General features: G+C 38.8%; 1 protein-coding gene across 7 annotated transcripts in view; it reads left to right on the top strand.

Moving 5' to 3' along the window:
• Positions 1-26,068, top strand: part of si:dkey-220o5.5 (actin filament-associated protein 1-like 2) — a 68,999-nt gene that overhangs the window by 1,309 nt on the left and 41,622 nt on the right. For all 7 annotated transcript variants that reach the window (XM_051903092.1, XM_051903091.1, XM_051903095.1 and 4 more), the window contains one exon: positions 25,268-25,405. In XM_051903092.1, the coding sequence (XP_051759052.1) occupies positions 25,268-25,405 (138 nt within the window). Of the gene's footprint in view, positions 1-25,267; positions 25,406-26,068 lie in introns of those variants that run through there.

Genomic DNA, 26,068 nt, shown 5'->3' with positions numbered 1-26,068 from the left:
GTTTGTTTTTTATCTGTTTGCCTGTTCTGTTCTAGTCTGTGCTTCTTAAGCCAAGTTTACACTACAGGACTTTAAACATCGGTAGATCGCTGTGCTGTTCAGACTACATAACTTGCTGTGGAGTCTTGAAGTCGTTGTGGTGTTCACACTACGTGACACTACGTAAATGATCTGCAACAGGAGGTTACACACTACACGAGGTGACGACAACTGTCACCCAACGACTTTATTTGAAAATGGATGTTGGGAGGAAATTAGATTAAATTTTTAATTAAATTTAATTAAAATTAAAATAACCCTTTTACACATAAGTTCAAAATATTCTGGCTGATCTCCCAGAGTTAAGGCGACTGTTATTTTAGAACGTTTCCCTTTATTGTTTCCATGACGACGCGTCATGCTTGTCACGTGACAAACCGCGGCCACATTGTATGACAGATGTATTGCTTTTCTCACCATGTCATCAACTATCTGACATTCTGATTCTCAAATATGTGCAAGTGAGTGTTTTGTCATTTAAAAACCTATGTAATGACCTTGATCTTAATATATAACGTGAATTCATCCATTTGTCCCGAAATACATGTGGCCGGTGAACTGGGAGAACAATAGAGTGAGTGAGCTTTATAGTTACACAATGTGTATCTGATAGGAGTAAACGTCGGCAAATTAAATTTGAATGGATTGCTGCTTCCATAGACATCAGTGTGTATTTCATTGGCTGTAGCTCGTCGCGACACGAGACACCACAGGATATCGAGTCGGCCGACAGCTCCAGATATTTGGCATGCTAGATATTTGTCTGGCGTCTGTGAGGTGTCGTGACGCATCAGCGAGCCTCTTTGATGCATCGTTGAGTAGTTCACACATAAAGATTGGCGAGCGCCGATCACTTGCTGATTTTCCCCCGATCACAGCCCGACCTGTTCGCGAGCTCGTTAACTTGCAAATCGGGCTTAAATCGGGCTTAAAATCCTGTATTGTAAACTTAGCTTTAGTTGAATTCTAGTTTGTTAATTAGTCCTGTCCTTGTTTGTATCCTTGGTTACTGATTTGATTAGAGTCCTCGTTTCAGGTGTGTCTAGTTTGTTTCTCCCTTTGTTTACCATGTGTATATATGAGAATGAGTGTCATGTGTATATATAATAACAGAATTAAGGAACCAGGAGAAACTCAGGAGAACAACAACATAATACAAACGAGAACCGACTGAGACTGAGGGAGAACACAGGGTGTGTGTTCTCCCTCAGTCTCAGTCGGTTCTCATTTGTATTATGTGGTTGTTCTCCTGAGTTTCTCCTGGTTCCTTGATTCTGTTATTAAAGTCTACCTTCAGTTATTCCTCATCGTCGTGCGAGTTATTTAACACTGCTCGTAACAGAAGAACCGACCCAAAAAATGATCCTGGCTGAGGACCGCCTGTGGGGCCTGCGGCAAAATGGTCGGCCTTTGGAGAGGTTTGTGGAGGAATTTCTCGAGCTATCCCATCAGGTGAGCTGGCCTGACACCTCCTTCAATGTGTTTTTTTCGGATGGGACTGGATGAGGATACTATTCGTTATAGCGAGCCTGCTTGTTATTTTTCTTTAGTCGAATCGATAAAAATCTATTAATCTCTATTTAATTTAATCTCTATTAAAATTTTGAAGTAGAAGAAATTAAAGTAAAGAAGTATCTTCCTCATCCAGCCCCCTCTGAAACACACTTGGTCTCGCCAGCTCACCCCACGCCGGTGCCCTCCACATACTGCTCCAATGGATCCGTCCATTTCTGTCCTCCGGCACTTTCCTGTGTCCGAAGATGGGGTTCCAACAGCGCTGACCTGGGGACCAAAGTTGCAGACCCATCATTTACATCTCTCAGGTCAGCGCTGAAGTTTACCTCACTTCCTCCATCTGCAGCTCCTAAGGCCATCCCATTCCTGAAGATACAGGCCACGTCACACGCTAGCCCGCAGGCCACCATTCCTAAGCCTGGTCCCAAGATGGCCGCCATTCCTGAGTCTCATCCCGTCATGGCAGCCACGCATGTGCCTTTAGGAGTTTTGGTGGAGTATGAGGAGATGTCTTGGAGCCCAGAGATGGCTCCAACCCCTATGTCCGCTCCAGTGTATTCTCCAGCCCCTGAGTCCCCTCCAGTGTCTACTCCAGCCCCTGAGTCTGCTCCAGTGTCTTCTCCAGCCCCTGAATATGCTCCAATGTCTGCTCCAGCCCCTGGATACACTCCAATGTCTGCTCCAGCCTCTGACCAGAGTCCAGTGACTGAGTGGCCATAGTGGCCGAGCCTGGGGTACGGCCAAGGCCATGGAGGCTGCACCACCGTGGACCCCTGAATCCCCAGTGCTCCCGGAGGCTCCAGCGCCCCCTGTACCTCCATGCTCCCCTGAACTGCTGGCTTCGCTCTGGCCCCTTGAACTGCCGGCTCCGCCCTGGTCACCTGCACAGCCGGTACCACCCTGGAGGCCTCCTAACCTGCCAGCACCTGCCCACGACCTCCAGGGTGCCCGCCCCCCCCTCCCAGGTTGGACTCTTTCTGGGAGGGGGAGTAATGTCAGGGTTATGTCTGTTGCCTATTCTGTTCTAGTCTGTGCTTCTTAGTTGAATTCTAGTTTGTTAATTAGTCCTGTCCTTGTTTGTATCCTTGGTTACTGATTTGATAAGAGTCCTCATTTCAGGTGTGTCTAGTTAGTTTCTCCCTTTGTTTGCCATGTGTATATATACAGTGCTCAGCATAAATGAGTACACCCCCTTTGAAAGGTAACATTTTAAACAATATCTCAATGAACACAAAAACAATTTTCAAAATGTTGACAAGACTAAGTTTTATATAACATCTGTTTAACTTATAACATGAAAGTAAGGTTAATAATATAACTTAGAGAACAAAATTTTCAGTTTTACTCAAATTAGGGTGATGCAAAAATGAGTACACCCCTACTACATCTAGTACTTTGTATGGCCTCCATGATTTTTAATGAGAGCACCAAGTCTTCTAGGCATGAAATGAACAAGTTGGTGACATTTTGCAACATCTTTTTCCATTCTTCAAGAATGACCTCTTTTAGAGACTGGATGTTGGATGGAGAGTGATGCTCAACTTGTCTCTTCAGAATTCCCCATAGGTGTTCGATTGGGTTCAGATCAGGAGCCAATGAATCACTTTCACCCTGTTCTTCTTTAGAAGTCCAACAGTGGCCTTAGATGTGTGTTTAGGATCATTGTCATGTTGGAAAAGTGCACGACGGACGACCAAGGGCACGGAGTGATGGTAGCATCTTCTCTTTCAGTATAGAGCAGTTCATCTGTGAATTCATGATGCCATCAATAAAATGCAGCTCCCCAACACCAGCAGCACTCATGCAGCCCCACATAAGGACATTGCCACCACCATGTTTCACTGTAGGAACCATGCATTTTTCTTTGTATTCCTCACCTTTGCAATGCCATACAGTTTTGAAGCCATCAGTTCCAAAAACATGGACGGCACTCATGCATTCCTTTGCAGTGTACGCCGTATTGTGTCACGGGAAATAGTCACCCCGGTTTGGCTTTCTGCTTCTTAAGATAACTGCAGTGAACTTGCATGCCGATTTTCTTCAACGTTTCTCATCAGAAGACGCTCCTGTCGAGGTGTTAACTTCCGTGGACGACCTGGACGTCTCTGTGAGATGGTTGCAGTTCCATCTTTTTTAAATTTTTGTACCACTTTTGCTACAGTATTCTGACTGATAAGTAAAGCTTTGCTGATCTTCTTGTGGCCTTCACCTTTCTGGTGTAAAGAAATTATTTTCTTTCTCAGGTCTTGTGACATTTCTTGTCCATGTGGTGCCATTGCTGACAGCATGAAATGGGAAGGGGTTTTAACACCCTTTTATAGTCAACTGTCTGCTGGACACCTGTGTAATGAATAATTAGACTCACCTGTGCTTGAATTCTTGTTAAATTAGCTTTGCTCCAGAGACTTTCAGTGGGGTGTACTCATTTTTGCATCACCCTAATTTGAGTAAAACTGAAAATTTTGTTCTCTAAGTTATATTATTAACCTTATTTTAATGTTATAAGTTAAACAGATGTTATATAAAACTTAGTCTTGTCAGCATTTTGGAAATTGTTTTTGTGTTCATTGAGATATTGTTAAAATGTTACTTTTCAAAGCGGGTGTACTCATTTACTCTGAGCACTGTATATACCCTGTGTTCTCCCTCAATCTCAGTTGGTTCTCATTTGTATTATGTGGTTGTTCTCCTGAGTTTCTCCTGGTTCCTTGATTCTGTTTTTTAAGGCTACCTTCAGTTATTCCTCATCGTCATGCGAGTTATATACCACTGCTCATAACAATATTTGCTGATATAAAATTAAATAACTTTGCAATAATTTTAATGTAAATATATTTGTTGTATGAGAGCATAAGACCAATTTAAATGTCAGCAACAAGAATGGTGTTGGAGTTGAGCATTTCAAATCATTTCAGTTCAATCTTTTTCAGTGAATTATTTAAAAAAAAAAAAGGTTGAAGAGCATTCACACAGCCAGTGAATTGCAGTGATGAAGCAACCTGAACCCAGCTGTTGACAATTGCATTGTGGCTATGTCTGATAACTTGACAAAGTTAAACTTTATGCAAATGAGCAGCAACTACCAATTGGAGTGAAGACAGTGGAGTGGGGGTCATATGATCCTTCAGTTACTGCAGTCGAGGGTCCGAAAGATGAAGTGAATCTTTGCAGTTCTTAATGTTCCAATTTTATGTAAGAAAATGTCACACTGTGAGGTATAAAGTTACAATTGCAAGAAAATAAAGTTGCAATTACAAGATATTAAGTCACAAACTTTTTCTTTTTTTTTTCTTTCTTTTTTTTTCTCTTGAAAAGTGTTTTTTGTGTTTGGTAAGATTTTTTTTTTTTTTTTATGTTTTTGAAAGAAGTCTTTTATGCTCTTAAATTTCTTATTAAAGCTGAATTTATTTAAATATTATAAAAATATTTATTTATTCAGTAAAAACATTAATATTGTGAATTGTTATTGCAATTTAAAATAACTGTTTAATATATTTTAAAATGTAATTTATTCCTGTAATGGAAGAGCTGAATTTCAGCAGCCATTACAGCCAAAAAAAATAATAATAATAATAATTCTTACTGACCCCAAAGAACAGTAGTGTATGTTGGTAAATTTTATTGCTTATTGTTATTTTGGTGCATATACAATTGGTGCATAAAAAGCTGCTTATGCATTTTGGATTTATCTAGTGAAAACTAGTGAGGAAAATGCTTTGATTTTTAAAAGATGTTAGCTTTATTTAGTTAAACACAATTTTTAGACGTTTCAGAACAAATACATAAATATATAATGGATATATCTCATTTAGCCTGGTCATGCTGTTTTTTTTTTTTTCCAACAAGCTTTTTTCCTCTTCCCTGTTCTGTCACTATCGGTCAAAACAAGAATGTGACCTCCCACACAAACACACACACGTAGGCGTAATTTGCGGGTGGGACATGTCCCCACCATTTTTTTAAAATCCACTGAAAAAATAGCATGGAAGGCTTAAAGAAAATCCAAATCTGACATTCTTCATAATTCAATGTAATACAATGTAATACACCATGAAATACATTTGACCAGACTGGCCCGATCTGTAAAACACACACAAATCGGGATTTATAAACAATAAACCGCAAAAGTATGTGTGCACACTCTGGACTGTACACAATCTGATCGAAGTGGTGAAGTACACAGAATGCTTTACATTTATACTTTTAGATTAAATATGTCTCTCTCATGAATGGAGATAAACACACAAATTGCATGAAATCATTAGATTACATGAAATTACATGAAAAATTACCCAGATGTTAAAATAAATGACTTTACGGTATGTATAGAAATACCGTAAATAGTCTAATACTTTTCCCATGACATGCTACATTTTAAAGGTTTAATGATGGTGAGGATTGCTTAGCTGTAAAAATGTATTTCTATATTGCAGAAATCACATTCTGAGCGCAAAGAAATATTTTTACTTAAATAATGTTGCTGCAGACTTGACTTAGAAGATGGCTTTAGCAACATATACATTTCTGGACTCGCTCAGTGGTCGGCCAGTTCAAATAGCTGCAATGATACAGTACAGAGAGAGCTGCACAGAGAGGCTGCTCACTGCAGAGCCAGTCGGCGGAGCCTGATGTCTAGCCCCCCCTCTTCGGACCTAAGGTCCAACCACACCCTAACCTGAACCTTAAGTAGGTCAGGTTCCACCCATTTGGCTCTGCAGTGAGCACCACTTGACTGCACAATGTGCTGTTGGTGTCACGTGGCAACTGTACATTGCGAATCCCATTCCAGTTGCACTGTCCATTAAATGTGCTAATATTCAAAGATCTGGGTGCTTCTGTCCTTGCTTACCCTGGGTAAAAAAACAACAACAAATGGCTGAGCCTGACGCTGAAGTCTGTTGATGTCCTAAAATTACAGATTAAGTACAAAATGGGGATGTCCAAAAGAACAATCTTTAATCACAAATCAACAGACAGACTGAGATGGAGCCGATGGAAGTGGAGACCCAGGCGGAGCTGCAGAGCCAATAAGACCATGCAACACCGTTGGATCAGGAGACTGAGGCGGAGCCACAGCGACGAGCGTCCACAATGGAGCCAGGGTGCCAGAAGACTGAGGCAGAGCCAGTGTGACTGAGGACCAAGACAAAGCCGGGGGGAAGGCAGAGCCTGATGTAACCAAAGGGGTGGAGGGACAAAGCGCAACTGAAGGCATGGAAGTCTGTGGCGCAGGCAGAGCGATGACTGACCAAGGCAGACCTGGAGGGATGAGAGAGCCCAGTGGAGCCGTGAGGACGACGGTCCCAGGTGGAGCCAAGGGAGGGAGGAGCCAAAGTCACTCTTGCTAAGTTTTTCGCCCTGCTGCGTTACTTCCGCCTACATCACGTGTGACCTTTTCAATGTGATTATGTAAAGCATGGCATACAATTAAGTATGGGCTGTAAAACCCTGACTTCATCTCGGCTGGAGGGACAGGCTCTATTGGGCATCAAATTGAAATCAGATTCAGCATAAGCAGGCATCCTAGAGGGGGGAAGCTCAGCTTCATCTTCCTCTCCAGAGGACAATAGGCCACTCTCCGATGCAGCTATCGATATCTGATCCTCACCCGGAGCACCGAATGACACGCTGGGTTCCCAGCTAGAAGGACCCATGCCATCATCCAGCAATTCGACAGCACACGCCATGCTGGCCCGGCGGAAACGCTCCCACTGTAACCCTCAGGTCTCCCAGAGTGCTAACCAGATTCGTGGCTCTGCCTTGTGCAGAGGCAGTGGGCTGGATAACAGCAGAGGGGACTCTTACCTACATGAAGAAAGAGAGTCGCGACTGCAGTGCCGACATGGTCATATGCTCTCGCAGTAAGAACATGAACCATTCACTAACACCATCTCAGCATGTTCGTGGCCCAAACATTTGAGACAGCAATCGTGGCCGCCAGATGAGGACAGGAAACGACAGCATCCAGAAACACACGGACGGAAAGGCATCTTTAAAAAGACACTCGCCACCCGTGCTTGCTCTTTTAGGGAAATCTGCTCTTTTGCGCCAACGCGCCCAGGGGGGAATCGCTGCACTTAACTGTGCAAATGCTCTTTTATGAATGAAAATGCAGATTCACTCTGGAATGGAACTGCAGCGATATAGCATTTCCTTGGTTACCGCTGTACACAAAGCATCGCTGCGCTCATAACTTTATACACAGATAAGAGGAAAATAAAATGCCATCGAAACTTTTCTGTAGATAGAGAGTTGCCTTCAGAGGTACGTTCATATAAACCCCTAACACCATTTCAATATTCATATTTTTCCTGCTATATTTCGCACATTGCGAACAGTGACATTCTCCTCTTTGCATCCATCTTCGGCATGTCCAATCTCTGGCCTGTGTTAATGTCCTGTTTACAGACTTCATAATATTTCCACATAAATGACATTTTGGGAAATACACAACATAGGGTTTATCAGGACCATACAGACACACACACACACACACACACACACACACATTCTCTCTCTTTCTCTGTTCTTCATAATATAAATTGCATAACATCCACTCCAGAATGGATTAATTTTTCATATTTCATTCATTCATTACACATTTGTCTCATTTGTTTGTCTACTTAGGATTTGTTCCTGTGGCATTCAGTCCGATGTTTCCCTGCTCAAAACACAGCTTAAATGAGTTGTGGGGTTGTATTTTTCACATAAAAGACTTCATGGATTCGTGAAGTTCAAATTTGTTCAAAGTTGATTGTCAATCACACACTGTTCTGTAACCAGACTGAAACTGATACTATGATTTTAGGTGTGTATATGTTTGAGACACCATTCTGTGTATCTGCTTGTTTGGTTATCGTGTGGTTACACCCCATAGTGGCATCAACTGCCGTTTAAACATATTTAGATCCAAATGTATGTGTGCGTGTATGTGTGTATTTGTGTTTTTTCCTGTATTTACTCATTTTGTAAACACGGTGCCACTTGAAAGGCTTTGGTAGCCGTCATGTTGCGGGCACAGGATATGGTGATGATGTGAGGACGGCGTTTCTTAAATGTATCATATTTAGAAGAGATTAGGGTACAATTTGTGAAACAAAAAACTGCAGAAGGACACAAACGACACCTTTTTTCCACATTTTTTTCAGATCTTTGTACATATTTAGAATGGTAGTTGTAAAGTTCTTTAATATTTATTTTTATTCAAGTTCTTTTACTCCATTAGTATTCCAATATACACTATTATTTTGGGGTCATTATAATTTGTTTTTAAGAAATTTAATAAGTTTAATCAGCAAGGATGCATTAAATTGTCAAGAGATTGTCATTAGATTTTGAGTCTTTGCCTTGGACAGACAACTTCTCGTGGCAGTTTTAATTTTGTTCTGGGGACTGAACCCCACTCTGCTGCCACACTGAAGAGCACTCACCACCAACTGGACAGGGGTTTGGAATTACAGCTACAAGTTACAGTAGATCACCCTCAGTGTAATCTGCCAAAATGACGGACGGTCTTCAGATTTTTCCGTAACTGCTAAAAATATTTAGTCAATGACGGAAAATTTTCGGTTAAACTTTGGTTGTGATTGCTATTGCTTTTGATCCCACTGAGAGCTAGCATGTTACCATGGACATCTGCTCAAGATTTCATTAATTTTTCTTTCCAGACAGACTTTCTATTGTGTCAGACAAAAGGGTCAACTGTCAACAAGGGGTCAAATCAGTTGACCAGAGGTTATACACCCTTTTGAAGCATTTTGGCCAGGAATGCAAAATGTCTCTCTGTGTCCTCAGCAACACAAACACACAAAGTGGGTGTTTGAAGCATTTCCGAAATGTTGATGACGCCCATGCACCTCGGGGCATTAGTTTTGCTAATGAATCAAATGGTCTCACCCCCTCATGGAACGTGACATCTGTACAATGATCTTGAAGTGGTTGCGTATTTACATGACTTACAACTTACAAGCAAATTCTCAAAGTTTAACTTGAAGAATGAAGCAATTTTCCTTTGGGGTACAGTTATGGAGAAGGAAGGTTAAATATAGAGATAATGAAATTACAGAGTTACACAGCTTGTACAAAGTGTATTGTAATTTACCTTGTCAAACAGTTTATGTTAGTTTTTATTAAATGGATATAAAATGTTCAGTATCACTTTCTATAATGTAAAGTATCACTTTGAATTTTTAGTGTGCACAGACAGTAGATCACCACAGAAAATAATTTGACCTTGTCCCAAGGTTTGGGGAAAAAAATGTGTTGACAATAATGCAGTTACAATGAAAGACTAAATTGCAGTATAAGCCATTTTGCTTCTACTGCATTATTATTATTATACATTATTTATATATTATAAATTATTATGGCTAAGTACAGCACAGATTAAGTCACATTTCCTGGAACATTCCTTTGATGCCATTACTAAAAGATGACACAAGTTATGTTTTGAACAGTGATTAGTAACTAATAAGATGGATCCATGAAAAAACATATTCCACATGAATAGTACAATTTATTACCCAGTATTAGTGTTTGAGATGCCAAGGCAGAAATGAATAATGTATAGGTACAATAAGACACATCATCAATCCAAGGGTTTTCCTCTTTAGGTTGGGCCCAGTGATAACAAGGTACAGTAATGTGCTCTAAGGAAAATTAGGATAGAAGAAAGGACTTTAGAAATAAAGGTTCAGTAATAGAACCTCAAAGCAATAAAGGATGCGGGTTTGTGTGTGTGTGTGTTTGATTTCGACGGAAGCCAGTAGCTGGGTTCTTTGACCTTTGAAACATTGTTATGACAATGCTCAATATTTATCCTCCACACATTTTACAGTTCCTGCACAAAGCGAGAATGGGTGGGGCGACTTCTTAGCGAACAGTTGTTATTGGCTCAAGTCTACGAGAAACAGTGGAATGTCAAAGAAATCAAATGTTATTTAAATGTGAATATATCTCAATAACACATGAAAGTGGGTGCATTCTTTTCAGATTCTCACATACGTAATAGTCTGATGAAGGCTACACATTGCTTTCTAAAGTGTGGCCGTGAGACATGAGGGAGTTTGTAGAAGAAAAGAAGCTAGTGTGAAGACTGAGACCTTGAGAATGACAATATGAAGGACAGAGGGCCTTTGCCACAGTCAGCTATTGACATCTGGCTGGAGCTCTGTTTGCTTAATGACTTTACTGTTAGCACTCCATTGCCAGCTTTGTCACGTCTGAAGGTCAGTGTGTTCGATAAATGAAAACAGAAGTCTCATACTTTTTTTACAGGAAAGTTTTTGGAATAGGTGCTTACTATGTAAGTGATATTTGCCATCTCATTTACAGCCCCATTTTTCTGAAAAATAACAGATTTCTGGTATTTTTTTACATATAATGTTTAACTGAGCTGTGAATTTACACTATCTTTTATTTGAATTTATTGTTTGCATTCATTTGTGACTGCAATATTGTCTCAGTTACTAGTGTAACCCTCATTCCCTGATGGAGGGAACAGAGACATTGTGTTGACGTATTCAGAAAGGCCAATGAAGTTGGCATGTGGAATTTGACTGTCTTGCCACTCTCCCTGACATACGGATATAAAAGGAGGCCAGCATGCTCCACACATTCAGGTTTGTGCTGAGGAGCCGAGACAACGTCTCGACCACTTCAGCGGCAGTTCAGAGTTGTGGCAGGAGAGACACAACATCTCCATTTCCTCCATTAGGGAATGAGGGTTACACTAGTAACCGTGATGTTCCCTTTCTGTTGGTCACTTTTGATGTTGTGTCCTTGCAACGCTCTGGGTAAATGACCTCAGGTCTGCCCATATCAGGGGACCCCCTCACCTCTTGGAAGAGGTCACTCCAGCTGTAGGGCCTCTTCTGTGTTTTTTATTTATTTATTTTTATTTTTATTTTTTTATGGCTAAGTACACCTGGTTGTAATTGGGAAGCATTCTCCTCTGTTGAGAAAGGAAACCACATCCTACCCCAAAGGGAGGTTAGTATGTGGAAAGTACATCCTATGGACTCACCTAATGGGGAGTACTGCATAGGAAAGAGTCCCTGTGGTGGGCTCTACCTGACAAGGGAGTGACTACCGGCCACAGGAACTAGCAACAGAGCAGGCTCCATCCAGGGGAAGACACAGGGTTCGCCGATAGGGAAATCAAACTGTGGAAGAAAACATTATTTGGGATCACTGTTAGGGAATCACTACATATGGAGCACTTTGCCAGATTACAAGGGCTCACCTGAAAGGGGCATAACATCAGTAACGGGCCTGGTAGTGAGCCTGGGGAACTCTCTGAGACAAAAAGGCGGACGTTACCACCTCAGAGAGGGGGAGGGTGCCCATGTAAGTACTACACCCAATCAGTTGTCTGAGTTTTACCTGTTATTACCCAAGACTTGAGATTAAACTGGTTCCATGTGGAGATTATAAAATCTTGTGAAGGCATTGGGTGTAGCCCAGCCCGCAGCTCTACAGATGTCTGCTAATGAAGCACTGTTCGCCAAAGCCGATATAGCCGCAATACCCCTGGTGAAGTGAGCTCTCTCTTCCAATGGGCACGGTATGCTTTAGGCCTGATCAGCCTGGAGAATGGCATCCACAATCCAGTCGGCCAATCTCTGTTTGGAGACCGTTTTCCTCTTCTGCTGAGCTCCAACGCACACAAAGAGCTGTGAAATCATCTGAAGCTCTGTGTGCGGTCCAGGTATATGTGCAAAGCACGCAATGGACACAGAAGAGACAGGGCTGGGTCTCCCTCATCAGGAGGGATCGCTTGTAAATTCACCACTTGTTCCCTGAAGGGATTAGTGCAGTGGTTCCCAATCCTGGTCCTGGAGGCACCCCAGCACTGCACATTTTGCATGTCTCCTTTCTCTAACACACCCATTTCAGGTCTTGGAGTCTCTACTAATGAGCTGATGACCTGGATCAGGTGTGTTTGATTAAGAAGACTTGCAAAATGTGCAGTCTTGGGGTGCCTCCAGGACCAGGATTAGGAACCACTGGATTAATGGGAACTTCGGGCACATAGCCGGCCTGAATTCCAGGCATGATTCACTAACAGAGAAGGCTTGTAAGTCCCCCACCCTCTTGATGGAGGAAAGCACAATCAGGAGGGCTGTCTTCATAGAGAGAGCGTTAAGCTCGATTGATTGTACAGACTCAAATTGATCTTTCTGTAAGGTCTGTAAAACCAAAGAAAGATCCCAAGATGGGGTGAGGCAAGGTCTTGAAGGATTCAACCTTTGCGCACCTCTCAGGAAACTAATGATCAGGTCCTCTGGGTCCTGTCACCCACAATGTCGTGGGTTTGCCACTATTGCGGCCATGTACACTTTCAGGGTGGAGGTGGATAGGTGCCTCTCGAGGCCCTACTGGAGAAAGGAGAGCACGGACCTGACACCACATCTCTGTGGGTCTTCACCTCAGGAATAACAACATGTAGTGAAGAGGCACCACTTAAAGGCATACAACCGCCTAGTCATGTGGTGCAACCAACGTAGAGAAACATGGAGGAAAAAAAGGAAATTATATCATAGAGAGGACCCCTGCAGACCCTCATAAAAAATTTTTTTTAAAAATCACGTTGCCTTACATTTAAAATCTTTTTTTTTTAATAAAAAAAATTAAGATGTAAAAGGGAAATATGCATTATTTTTTACATGATGTATACCTCACATGATATTTCATGACAAGTCATTAAATTTAAACTTTTTTTTATTTTATTATTATTTTTTTTATTTAAGTTTTCTTTCATCTTGCACACTCTTTGTTATTGACCCATTCACAGAATGGATATGCCCATCCGGTACAGTTTTCCCTCAAATCTGTGCAATAAAAGCAAGTCAACAGATTCCATCTAGGCTTGCATATCTGTTAGTAAACTATCAACAATTCTGGAGGCAGTTGTTAAAGACAGAGCTTTCTTCCTTTATTTTTCTCAATCCGAGAAAATTAAACAAGTTGTGGTATGATTTACTGCATTCTCATAGCTTTTTTTAATGTTCTTGAAATGTTTGTTTTTAATAGGGCTGCTGAAGCATTGTTCGATGTCAACTAGTACTCGCCCATGACCCTGTATAAACCCATGGGAATTCAGATGTTTACTCCCAGGAGATGCAGCCACAGCTGGAGCTCTAACCACCACTGCACCCTTCAGACATGTGACTGAGTTCTGAATATACACAATCAAGATGCTCAACTCTGGTATCCTATTTGGGAAAGCAGACTGAGAACTGAGAGCAGTGGTTTGATAGACCAGAAGTTTATGGAGCTAGAAATACGACATTATGATCTGAATTTGAATTGTGTAAATTTGAATTATTGACAAGTGTCATTTAACAGAATTGAATATTAAGTGCCATTTTATATAGATTTGAATTTGAATTTTTTAAACTTGAATCCTGGACATTTGAAATTGAATTTTTTTTTTTATGGCATAATTTTCTACACATGTATTTTCAAACAGCTTATTTTTTCGTTCTGAATTCTTAGACTGCAAATATTCACTTCTTAAAAATACAGCTTCAAGTTTTCAACATGAATAACAAATTCAAAACACCAAATTAAATATTCTAAAATTCAAAACGCAGAAATTCAGATTGTACTGAAAGTAGGTCAGAAGTCCAACTTCCGGGTTCCACAGGGAAGAGTAGAGGATCTTGGAAAAGTCGAATGTTGCATTTTGGCCAATTACATAGCAGCAATAATTCTCAGCATGCCAGACATTTATCTCTGGGGGTCTCTGCTACACCTATTTGTTTTAGTATAAAGTATATTTAGTATGGAAGTGATTAGCATGCTCAACAGTCACACATAACACTATAATTACTATATTTCTTTTGCATTCTGTTATCGAAGTTGGATGTTAGACTATTTCACATGCTGGCGTTTTCAGCTCAAGAACGTCACAAATGATCATTCAGATATGTGTAAGATAGCAGGTGCGATTACATGATTTATTTCCGCTCAATATCATGCAAATTGTAGGCTTATTAAATTAAATCAGAAGGGATGTGTCTGTGACCTATTAACACTCAGGGGTCGGCTGGTTGCGCCGGCGATACCACCGTGCTTTTTTCTTATCAGTATGAAAGAGACTCAAAATACTCCGTCAATGTTGCACATACAATTAAGAGTTATACACCATTTTAATCTGTGAAATATCTTATTTTATTTGTGTACACTCAGAGTAAAAACAAAATGTTGTGCTTTTTGTAAAATAAAGAAAACTAACATGATGCGTGATCTGTCGTCTCCCTCTGAACGAAGTCCAATCTGATAGTTCTCAGAAAATGAACTGTAACTTAGTAAATACTAATAAAAAAAAATGGGACTTATGTCTAAAGAAACGTTGAAATGTCAGGTTTTAAATCGTGTAAGTCAAATCGAAAACAAAAATTCTCTGTTTATGTAATCTAAATGAAAAGAGACACATGTCAGACACCCGTGATTCAGCCCACAGAGCGAGCGCTATTCAGACGCAAATTCTGAGGCAATACATGTATACATCGTCGCAATCGTGTATTTATTATCTTGAAAAGTGTTTATCTGCATGTTATAGCGATCTCTGGAAGCCTCTGTTAGTTCCTGGAATGTCACATGATATGCCTCTTCTTTTACTGAGATATTTGTGGACTAAAGGTGCACAGAGCGCCCTCCGGCTGCAAGTATGAATTGAAAACAGAGTATCCAGTGCTCACAGTGATGACAATAAATATTGAATAAATATTACTCCTCTGTATAGAAAATTGACATAAACATATAAGAATCCATCAATATTTCTCCAAATGTGCATGCTTTTAAGCATATTAAGAAATTACGGTCAATATAAGATTTTAAGAGTCAAAATGTGAAACTTGAGGTTTAGATCTTTTAAATGATGTATAGTTTGTCAACTGCACATTAACATTTAGGCTATATAACAAATATATTAGCCTATATGAAATGCCATAGAGGTAGGAATGTTCAGACACTTTGCATCACAGAAATACATTATATTTTAAAGTATATTAAAATAGAAAACCATTATTTGGTTAGAGACTTAAGACTTTTAAAAAAATGTGTCCAATCTTTTGACTGGTAGTGTAATTTAACATAGGCCTATACAAAATTTTCTTCACATGATGTACAATAATACGTGCATGCATGAGATCACAAAAATCATGTTTTTTTTTGTCAAGAGTGGACATTAATCCTCTTATCAGCATGATCACAGAGGTTTTTTTCACATAGCCTACCTGACTGAAAGAGCTCATTATGCGGCTCATTATGCGAATCTTTTGTCTTCTCAGGTGTGAATCACGGCATTATTCATGAAGATTCACGCCTCCATGCATACTGTGTTTTTTGACAAAAAATGTCTTAGAAAATTTAAATCTGTTGTTTTATATGAACGAGTATGCAGGATAATTTTTACATCATTTTGAAGCAAAAACTCTAGTCTACAACCTCCAATACCCAGAAGTCTTGTGAACACAGATTTAATTTTTTTTTTTTTTTTTTGGCCTTATTTCAGTGACTTAAGTTTTTTGTTTTTTTCAATAAACAGGCATAAACGTTATTCCTTCAAAAACACAAACATGTACATACATGTTCCTCACATATTATTGTAGCCTAGTTCGTGCTGAATACAGTGTAATGACACTTTTGTCATTAATATGTTTATGAACAACTGAAAAAAGCACAAATGTCAGGGCATGTCAAAACTTCTCCAGGGCCCCAAAAATCCTCAGACCCCACAGGGTTAAAAATACCATGGTAGCCGGTTCATGGTCACATTGCACCTGCTGCGCTTCTGTGAATGGAGAAAAACAGACTAATTTATAGCCTGTAAAAGGAATAGGTCTAAACGAAACATAGGCTATGTTACTCCAATTAATTAACAGATTAACAAAAGAAAAAAAAAGCGTAGTATAGCCTAGGCTGTGCTGAATTTTGGTTAATTTTCGCACTCCACAAACCTGTTCACGGAAATGATAGAAAGCACTTTCTGTTTGTTTTCTTTATTTTACAAAAGCACAGTGTTTTGTTTTTATTTGTAAGTGTTAACAAATAAACATAAATGCACGCTTTAAAGTTTCCAATGATGATGTGTTATCTGTATGACCATAAATGACGGAGTATTATAGCCTACTGCTGTTTAAGGAAAAAATCCAAGTGATCGCGCCGGCGCCTTACGCCTGTACAGTACACACAACAGGCTATCAGTTGGATTGTTAAATTGACATCACAGCCCGTTCATCAAAATAAAATGCAGTCGACCGAATATAGCCTATAAAAATGACACTGCTCGAGTTCAGCTTGACCACCGCCTCACTGTGGTGTTGTGCCAAAGCACATTTTTGCTCACGTGAAGAATGCTGTTTTACGAGGACACTGAACAAGAATGAAGTACAAAAACTTGTTTACTAAGTAAAAGTTTAGCAACCAAATGTTAGCCCACATCTCGAATAATATGGAAACATTTGGATTAGTGCTGAATGAGAGAAAGCCCAACGCCGTTTGTTTCACTTTTAAATAAATTCGTTTTGGCTTTGCATATGTTGTTTATAATGAATGCCGCTATAGTTAGTGCTTTAATTTACAATTTTAGACTATAATTTTTATAGCTTATTACTATAATTGTATAGGCCTATTTTTTTTTTTCTATATTTACTTGCGTTATATATTTATATATAATATATATTAGGCCTATTACCTATAGCCTATAGCAGTGGTTCTCAACCGGTGGGGCGCGCCCCCCCGGGGGGCACTGGGGCCCCAACTGCAATGAACCAGCTTTGGCGGGGCCCAGCTTGCAAAAGGTTGAGAACCCCTGGCCTATAGCAAATGGCAACTAAAATAGCCCAAATAAAGTTTTTTTTTTTAACATTATACCAAAAATTATAGGCCATAATGTGTTTACACAATGATAGAGGTTACAATCAAGAAAGCTTTATTTAGTCCATTTTAAATTCTAATTTTTGCCACCTCTGAAATAGGTTAAATCATATAGCCTTCTAGCGAAGTTCAAGTAAATATGCTAGAAAACGTTACTCATTCAATATGTGCATATTTCGCATGGACGAAGAAGGAACATAATTGTCTAAAATTTAATTTATCTGACACAGAGACGCACATCTTTAGAGCGAAGATCCATCAAGAAATGCCACCCATTCACTGCGTCTTTATGTACAGTTTTTCTTTTGCGTGCAGAAGTCGTTCGCCAGAGATGATAGCGTAGGCTAAATTGAATGCCAAATTCAGGAATCACTTGTGCACATCAGGAAGGTAATAATAATAGTAATAATAAAATTAATATCAAAGATTCTAAATAGGCTAAATAAATGAAAGTGAGCGGGGCAGCGGACCAAATCAGTCTCCCGACCAGCAGGATTTCTTCCGGAGTTTCCGATGGCCAGTCTGGGCCTGTGGTCATCCCACAATACAAATGATGTTAAGTTATCCTAAAAAAATATAGGCTACATAAAAACCTGACATTATCCTGATGGGACCAGCTGCACTGTCTAAAGTGAGCAGAGATAACCAGTAGAGCCTGGCTGATCTCAACTCCACAAGTGAAGCAAATCATTTTACCTTGTGCAGTCTTAAAATGGGTCATTGTCGGTTCAATGGCTCACTGCTTTTTAAGTTATTTTTATTTATTTATTTGTTTATTTAGCAGGGCATGGTACTGTCTGCGTGAATACGACAGTTATCCAATTGTGTTTGTGGTGTTTGTTGGAGTTTGGAGTTTGAATTAGCCTTTAAATGCCATAATAAGCCTACAATTTGCATGATAGTGAGCGGAAATAAATCATGTAATCACGCCTGCTATGTTACACATATCTGAATGATCATTTGTGACGTTCTTGAGCTGAAAACGCCAGCGAGTGAAATAGCCTAACATCCAACTTCGATAACAGAATGCAAAAGAAATATAGTAATTATAGAGTTATGTGTGACTGTTAAGCATGCTAATCACTTCCATACTAAATATACTTTTTACTAAAACAAATAGGTGTAGCAGAGACCCCCAGAGATAAATGTCTGGCATGCTGAGAATTATTGCTGCAACGTTCGACTTTTCCGAGATCCTCTACTCTTCCCTGTGGAACCCGGAAGTTGGACCTCTGACCTACTTTCAGTATGATCTGAATTTCTGGGTTATAAATTTTAGAATATTGAATTTGGTGTTTTGAATTTGTTATTCATGTTGAAAACTTGAAGCTGTATTTTTAAGAAGTGAATATTTGCAGTCTAAGAATTCAGAACAAAAAAATAAGCTGTTTGAAAATGCATATGTAGAAAATTATGCCACAAAAAAAATCAATTTTGTTAAATATCAAATGTCCAGGATTCAAGTTTAAAAAATTCAAATTCAAATCTATATAAAATGGCACTTAATATTCAGTTCTGTTAAATGACACTTGTCAATAATTCAAATTTACACAATTCAAATTCAGATCATTATGTCATATTTCTAGCTCCACAGAAGTTCAGTTTCTGTTCAAGCTTAGAAGTTTGTAAAACTATTGCAGTGCATTTTGGTTTTATTTTTGTTTAAATTGACTAACCTTGATATGAATGGGAACACTGTTTTATTCACATAAACGTAGTATTTTATATGTAGTGGATTGTCAAAGCTGCCGATTTTCCATTGACTGCAGGTTTCAGTGAGATTTGATTGCAGGTTTCAGTGAGATTTGATTGCAAAGAAGAAAGACTAAAAAAGGGACATTCTTTGAAACTGCACATCTTGGATCATGTGATCTTTTCTCTGGCAAATGATAAAAGCTCTCCTCAGATAAGAAGCAACGTTTACACTTCTTCTCTCTCTGGTATAAATAACACAAGTGCTGAAGAGCACTTGCTTATCTAGTCGCTATTCTTCCAGTGTAATGTATAATGCTGTAATTGAGAAAGAATTATTAGACTTCCTGTTATACTAGAAGAAAACAAATATTAAGATTAGAGAATTAAGAAATAAGAGGAAAGAGTTTCAAATTCAGTTTCAAGAGAAAGGCTGTGAATGTGTGTTTGGCTTGCCTTAACCTCTAGCAGTGGTGTAGCTAGCAGACAGGTTCTGTCACTTTGGTCTGTGTATTCTTGGTTTTGTGACAGCTTTGACACTGCTATCATCTTGTCTGGTCTTGTCATGTTGAGCATGTGGTTCCGAGTTCGCTTGGGCCGTACCCTCTTATGTCCATGTGAGTTGTTTTGTGTGCAGGGCATGGTGTTTGGATCCCAGCACTTTGGTCTAGTTTGGTTTCGGTTCTGTGTCGCGGTGTGGGGGGCCTGCGGAAACACTCCGGAGCATGATTTCCACTGACTTACTTTAAGTCAAGTCAAGTCAAGTCAAGTCACCTTTATTTTTATAGCGCTTTTAACAATGCAGATTGTGTCAAAGCAGCTTTACAGTGATAACTGGTATATAATTTTGGCTGCACAGCAGCTCTTAAAGAAAATGGTGTCATTATCCATCTTAAGTAAATTCAGTATTCATTCATTCCGATGTAAGAATCAATAGTTATTAATTTAGTTAATTTATCTATATCAGCACTGGAGTAAACAGTGATGTCATCATCCAGCTCAGTTCAATTCTCATACAATGGTGTCGATGCAGGCAGATCAAAACACAGTTGAATATCAAATGTCAAGTGTCCCCAACTAAGCAAGCCAAAGGCGACAGCGGCAAGGAACCCAAACTCCAACAGGTGACATCAGGTGGCAAACAGGTGTTAAAATGGAGAAAAAAACCTTGGGAGAAACCAGGCTCAGTCGGGGAGCCAGTTCTCCTCTGGCCAACAGCGAACAGTGCTTTATGGTAGCTGCCTGAATCATAATAAGTCCGATGGGATCGCAACAGTCAAAGTATTTATTCCAGATGCTAGAAACATGGCTTTCAAATGAAAGAATGGTATCAAAGAGCACACCCAGGTTCTTGACTGAAGACTTAACAGAGCAGCCATCAAGTGTTAGACAGTATTCTAAGTTATTACGTGAAGAAGTTTTTGGTCCAAAAATTAGAATCTCTGTTTTTTCTGAATTTAGTAGTAGGAAATTACTGGTCATCCAATTTTTTATATCAGCTATGCATTCCGTTAATTTTGTGAATTGGTAAGTTTCGTCAGGGTGCGAAGAAATATAGAGCTGAATATTATCAGCGTAACAGTAACACTAATAGAGAGATACAACCACGATCTGATGATAAGAGCAAATCATTATTAACTCTAATGAGAGCAGTCTTAGTACTATGGTATGGTCTAAATCCTGACTGGAAATCCTCACAGATACCATTTCTTTCTAAAAAGGAACATAGTTGTGATGATACTGCCTTTTCTAGTATTTTTGATAGAAAAGGAAGATTTGAGATTGGCCTGTAATTGACTAATTCTCTAGGAACAAGTTGTGGTTTTTTAATTTAATAATAGGTTTAATAGGTTAATAGGTTTAATAATAGCCAGCTTAAAAGTTTTTGGTACGTATCCTAGCAATAAAGATGAATTAATGATATTAAGAAGAGGAACTATGACCTCTGGAAGCATCTCTTTGAATAGCTTAGTCGGTATAGGGTCTAACATACATGTTGTTGATTTTGATGATTTAACAAGTTTAGACAATTCTTCCTCTCCTAAAGCAGCGAATGAATTGAATTTTTCCTCAGGTACACTACAATGCACTGTCTGACACGATACTGTAGTGGACGGTTGCATGGTTATAATTTTCTCTCTAATATTGTCAATCTTGCAAGTAAAGAAGTTCATAAAGTCATTACTGCTGTGCTGTTTGGAAACACCAGAAGTTGAAGCTTTATTTCTTGTTAATTTAGCCACTGTATCAAATAAATACCTACGGTTGTGTTTATTTTCTTCTAAAAGATTTGAAAAATAAGCAGATCTATCAGTTTTTAAGGCCTTTCTGTACTCAATCATTCTCTCTCTCCACGAAATGCGAAAAACTTCTAGTTTTGTTTTCGTCCAGCTGCGCTCCATTTTTCTGGCTGCTCCCTTAAGGGCCCGAGTGTGCTCGTGTGCATCATCACTTCGAAGGAATTATATTTGAAAGACTTTTGAGTAATACTGTAAATATTACTATAAATTACAGCAACACCTCCCCCTTTGCCTTTCTGACGAGGATTGTGTCGATAATCGTAACCTTGAGGGCTAGACTCATTTAAAGTAATGTAATCGTCTGGTTTTAACCAGGTTTCTGTCAAACACAGCACATCTAGATTATTGTCTGTGATAATATCATTTACAATAAGTGCTTTTGAAGAAAGGGATCTAATATTCAGCAACCCAAGCTTTATCATTTGTTTATCAGTATTATCTCTGTTTTTTATTTGTTGAACATCAATTAAATTTTTACCCTTAAATGGGTTTGGAAGTTTTTTGTATTTACTAATTCGGGGTACAGACACAGTCTCTATGCGATAATATCTAGGTGAAAGAGTTTCTGTGTGTTGGGATTTATCTGACTTCTGTGACGTGAGACAGCTAGCAGACGGTTGGTTTAGCCAGTCTGTCTGCTTCCTGACCTGGGCCCCAGTTTGTCATGTTTCACCTCTAAGACTATGTGCCATATTACTAGAGAGGAGGGATGAATACCATCTCTTTTCAACAGGTCAGGTCTGCCCCAAAAACTTTTCCAATTGTCTATGAAACCTATATTATTCTGCGGACACCACTTAGACAGCCAACCATTGAGTGATGATAACTATCTCATCACTCTCAGGAAGGGGACCAGAGCAAATTACTGTTTCTGACATTGTACTTGCGAGTTCACACACCTCTTTAATGTTAATTTTAGTGATCTCCGACTGGCGAAGTCGAACATCATTAGTGCCGACGTGAATAATAATTTTAGAGTATTTACGATTAGCATTAGCCAGCACTTTTAAATTTGCTTTGATGTCAGGTGCTCTGGCTCCCGGCAAACATGTGACTATGCTGGCTGGTGTCTCTATTTTCACGTTCTGTGTAATAGAATCGCCAATAACTAGGGCACTTTTAACAGGATTCTCAGTGGGTGCGTCACTGAGTGGGAAGAACCTGTTTGATGTTCCTATTGGAATGGAAGAGTGGTGTTTTCCGCGGCTATGCCGCCTCACCGTTACCCAATTGCCCTGCTGCACGGGCTCTACAGCCGGAACTGAACAATGTACAGAGTTCACTAAGCTAGTCGCATCCAAAACAGTATCTAAAGCCCTTGCATTATTACTATCCTCGATTAAAGTTTGGATGCGTGTCTCTAATTTTGAGATTTTCTCTGTCAGCCTGACTATTTCCCTACATTTATGACATGTAAATCCCTCGTCGCTGACAGAGAAAGCTATACTATGCATGTGACAGGCAGAGCAAGTAACAGTAGAAGGAGAGGATGACATGAATCACCATGTTTGTAGAGTGGTCCGACTTACCACAGCTGTTTGATGAACACGTAGAAAAAGGAGTGCGCGAGAGAATGATGACAAGTTAACAAGCTATCGAAATGCAAACGCATTGTGATAGCGATTTAGATTAAAAGATTAAAAGCTACTTTTTAAAGCTAGCGACGTCAGATTAATGTGATAGGCAATATTAGATATATGGTAATGATAATATAAACAACAATGAATGATAGTAAGAGATTCAAAACAAAGCTATACAGAGTTACAGACGCAAACCACTCTGAGCAGCGAGGCAGACAGGAGCAGACAGGAGCAATCGATCAGGAGCAAACGATCCAGTGATCAGCCAATTAACCTGCTACCTTAGCATAACATTAACTGATTAGTTTGATAGCTTAGCGAATTACTAGCCAATTAACCTGCTATCGTATCATAACGCTAACCTGCTATCTTTGCAGCCTTTTGGTACAAAAGCATTATCTCATGGTAATCACGATAATGTGATGCTTTTAAAAAAATACCATCAAACATTTTCCTAGAAGAAAAAGAAATGTGTATATATGGAGTAAACTAGATTGATTAACTGAAAACTTCTGTTTTAAAATGAGTAGTGAAATAACAGTACCCATGTGTTTCAGAGGTTTTACTATTAGAATATTAATATTACTATTTAATATTAATAAAACTTTTAGGCCCGGTTTCACAGACGGGGCTTAGCCTAAGCCAGGATGATGCCTTAGTTCAATTAGGATATTTAAGTAGCTTTTATAAACGTACACTTGAGACAAAACAGTGGCACATATTTTAAGATATGTCAGTACAAGTTGCTTTCAGTTAAAACAGCTCAAACATGCATTTTAGTCAGGGACTAGCTTAAGCCTTTTCTGTGAAACCGGGGGATTATTTGACATTATTACTTTTTAAAAGTGTACTTTAGTGTCTTAAGAAACAGTCATCAAAATGTAACTTTAAGTACACTTAAGTGGCATTTTGTTTCTTTAATATATTATCTGCCATTTATAGTTTTTTAAAAAGGATTTGAAGTACACTACAAGTGCACATTCAATATTATTAAGCATACTTCTTTTTCACAAGAGAGAAAGATGGTAGAACAGGGGTATGCAACTAGGTTTTTACATTTTCTGAAGAAAATATGAGTGACACTTACCTGTGCAAAAGGTTGTAGTTGTTCTGAGTGTTTTTAACGTGTTGATAGGTGGGTCAGGTCCTTAGGTGGTTCATGGCTCAGGTCCCTATTTCATAGCTCAGAATATGTTATGTGCTGAAGTTTAATACTTTAAAATATGTGTGAGAAAGAGTGAGAGAGGATTGACTGCAGCACAAAGGCCCACTGATGTGTCTCTGTGTAATATACACAGTGTGTGGAGTCTCTGTATATTTACTGTGGTGAGGGCTTGAACAGTGACCTGTTTGTCTATAGCCAATATAATAAGGGCAAGACAGAGAGAAGGCCTCACTTTAAACCATTATAAAACAAGTAAAGGTCTCTTTTCCTTCTCAAGTCACCAAATATCACAGCATGATAGAAAATTTGCAAGCTTTGGCCACAATTTCAGCCATTCAGGATGGGAGAAATGTGTTTAATTCAATAATAAAATAACTCTTTAGGACAGTAAAGGTACAACTTCAGTGCGTGTGTGTGTGTTAGGGGCACGTGCTGATGTTTGTGTGGATACAGGTCTAATGTGATGAATGGGTTCGGCTGCAGGAATGCACTCATTGTTATAAAGTCATTTTAATATAAATAATTCAAAGCAACATCGAACATGCTTATTTAGCTTAGAGAGTAAATAAATCAGCAGTTTAGGAGCCCTCCGCTTTGGTCAAAATATCAGCTCTTGAAAGAATGATTGAAAATCTGAAATCTCAGATAATTCAATCAGCACGACTTGAGCCTGTTTACTATTGTGGTTTAATTAATTAAACACAGATCTCTCCTGAAAACACCAAACTGTAGTCATAACAGGTTAGTCAGGCAGATAGTTAACTTTTCATCAAGCCTTCATCATCTGTTTTTTTTTAACGGAATTTCTAAATTCTTTTTATGTATAGATTTTATTGCTTTACCTTGGTCCTACTTTCAATCTAAAACAATGAAAAATCCATCATATCCATCAAAATATTACTTAATTCAATTTAAAAATCATCACGTTGTATAGTTAAACATCAAATAATCATAAACAGTGTCAGTCAAGTGCTTGAGTTAAGAGACATGATGTATGAAGACTTAGAAAAATCAAGGATTTTTATAGTCATTTCTAATCATTTAATTGTGTGTATTGATGATACATATGTCTATTTTCTTTGATTTTGTAGTGCTGGCTCGGCTGGTTTCGGACCTACAGGCGTTCTTGCTGGTTCTGGACAGTGAGAATCTCAGTTATATTGCTCAGGCCCAGAAAAAATCCATCTCAGAGCTGCTATATAAACTACAGGACAATAAGGACACACCAGGTAACCACTTAATTAATATGAAGTAAATGTGTGACTGTATATGCAAGTATACACTGCCGTTCCAAAGTTTGACGTAGGAAAGATTTTTTGGTAACACTTTACAATTTACAATTGAACCTTTCATTAGTTAACATTAGTTAACTACATTAGTTAACATAAACTAATAATGAACTGCACTTTTTTATTAATTTATTAATCTTTGTTAATGTTAATTTCAGCATTTATTAATACTTCATTAAAATCTTGTTAACATTAGTTAATGCACAGTGAACTAACATGAGCAAACAATGAACAACTGTATTTTCATTAACTAACGTTAACGAAGATTAGTAAATACAGTAACAAATGTATTGCTCATGGTTAGTTCATGTTAGTTAATACATTAACTAATGTTTAACTAATGAACCTTATTGTAAAGTGTTACCCATTTTTTAATGTCTTTAAAAAGAGACTTACGCTCACCAAGGCTGTATTAATTTGATCAAAAATACAGAAAACCAGTAATTGTCACAGAATGACAGCGAGACAGGAGATGAACTCAAATACTGGATTTATTTACAAAATAAAAACCGATCTATAAACTAAACAAAACAAAAACAGGAGGAAAACAACATGGAAAAGTCACAACATGGAAACACAGCTAAATACAGGTAGCAATGAGGT

This window comes from Ctenopharyngodon idella, chromosome 8 (genome assembly GCF_019924925.1).
Source record: "Ctenopharyngodon idella isolate HZGC_01 chromosome 8, HZGC01, whole genome shotgun sequence".
Taxonomy (NCBI): domain Eukaryota; kingdom Metazoa; phylum Chordata; class Actinopteri; order Cypriniformes; family Xenocyprididae; genus Ctenopharyngodon; species Ctenopharyngodon idella.
The sequence above is the reverse complement of the archived record's forward strand: the minus strand, read 5'-3'. Positions and strand labels throughout refer to the sequence as shown.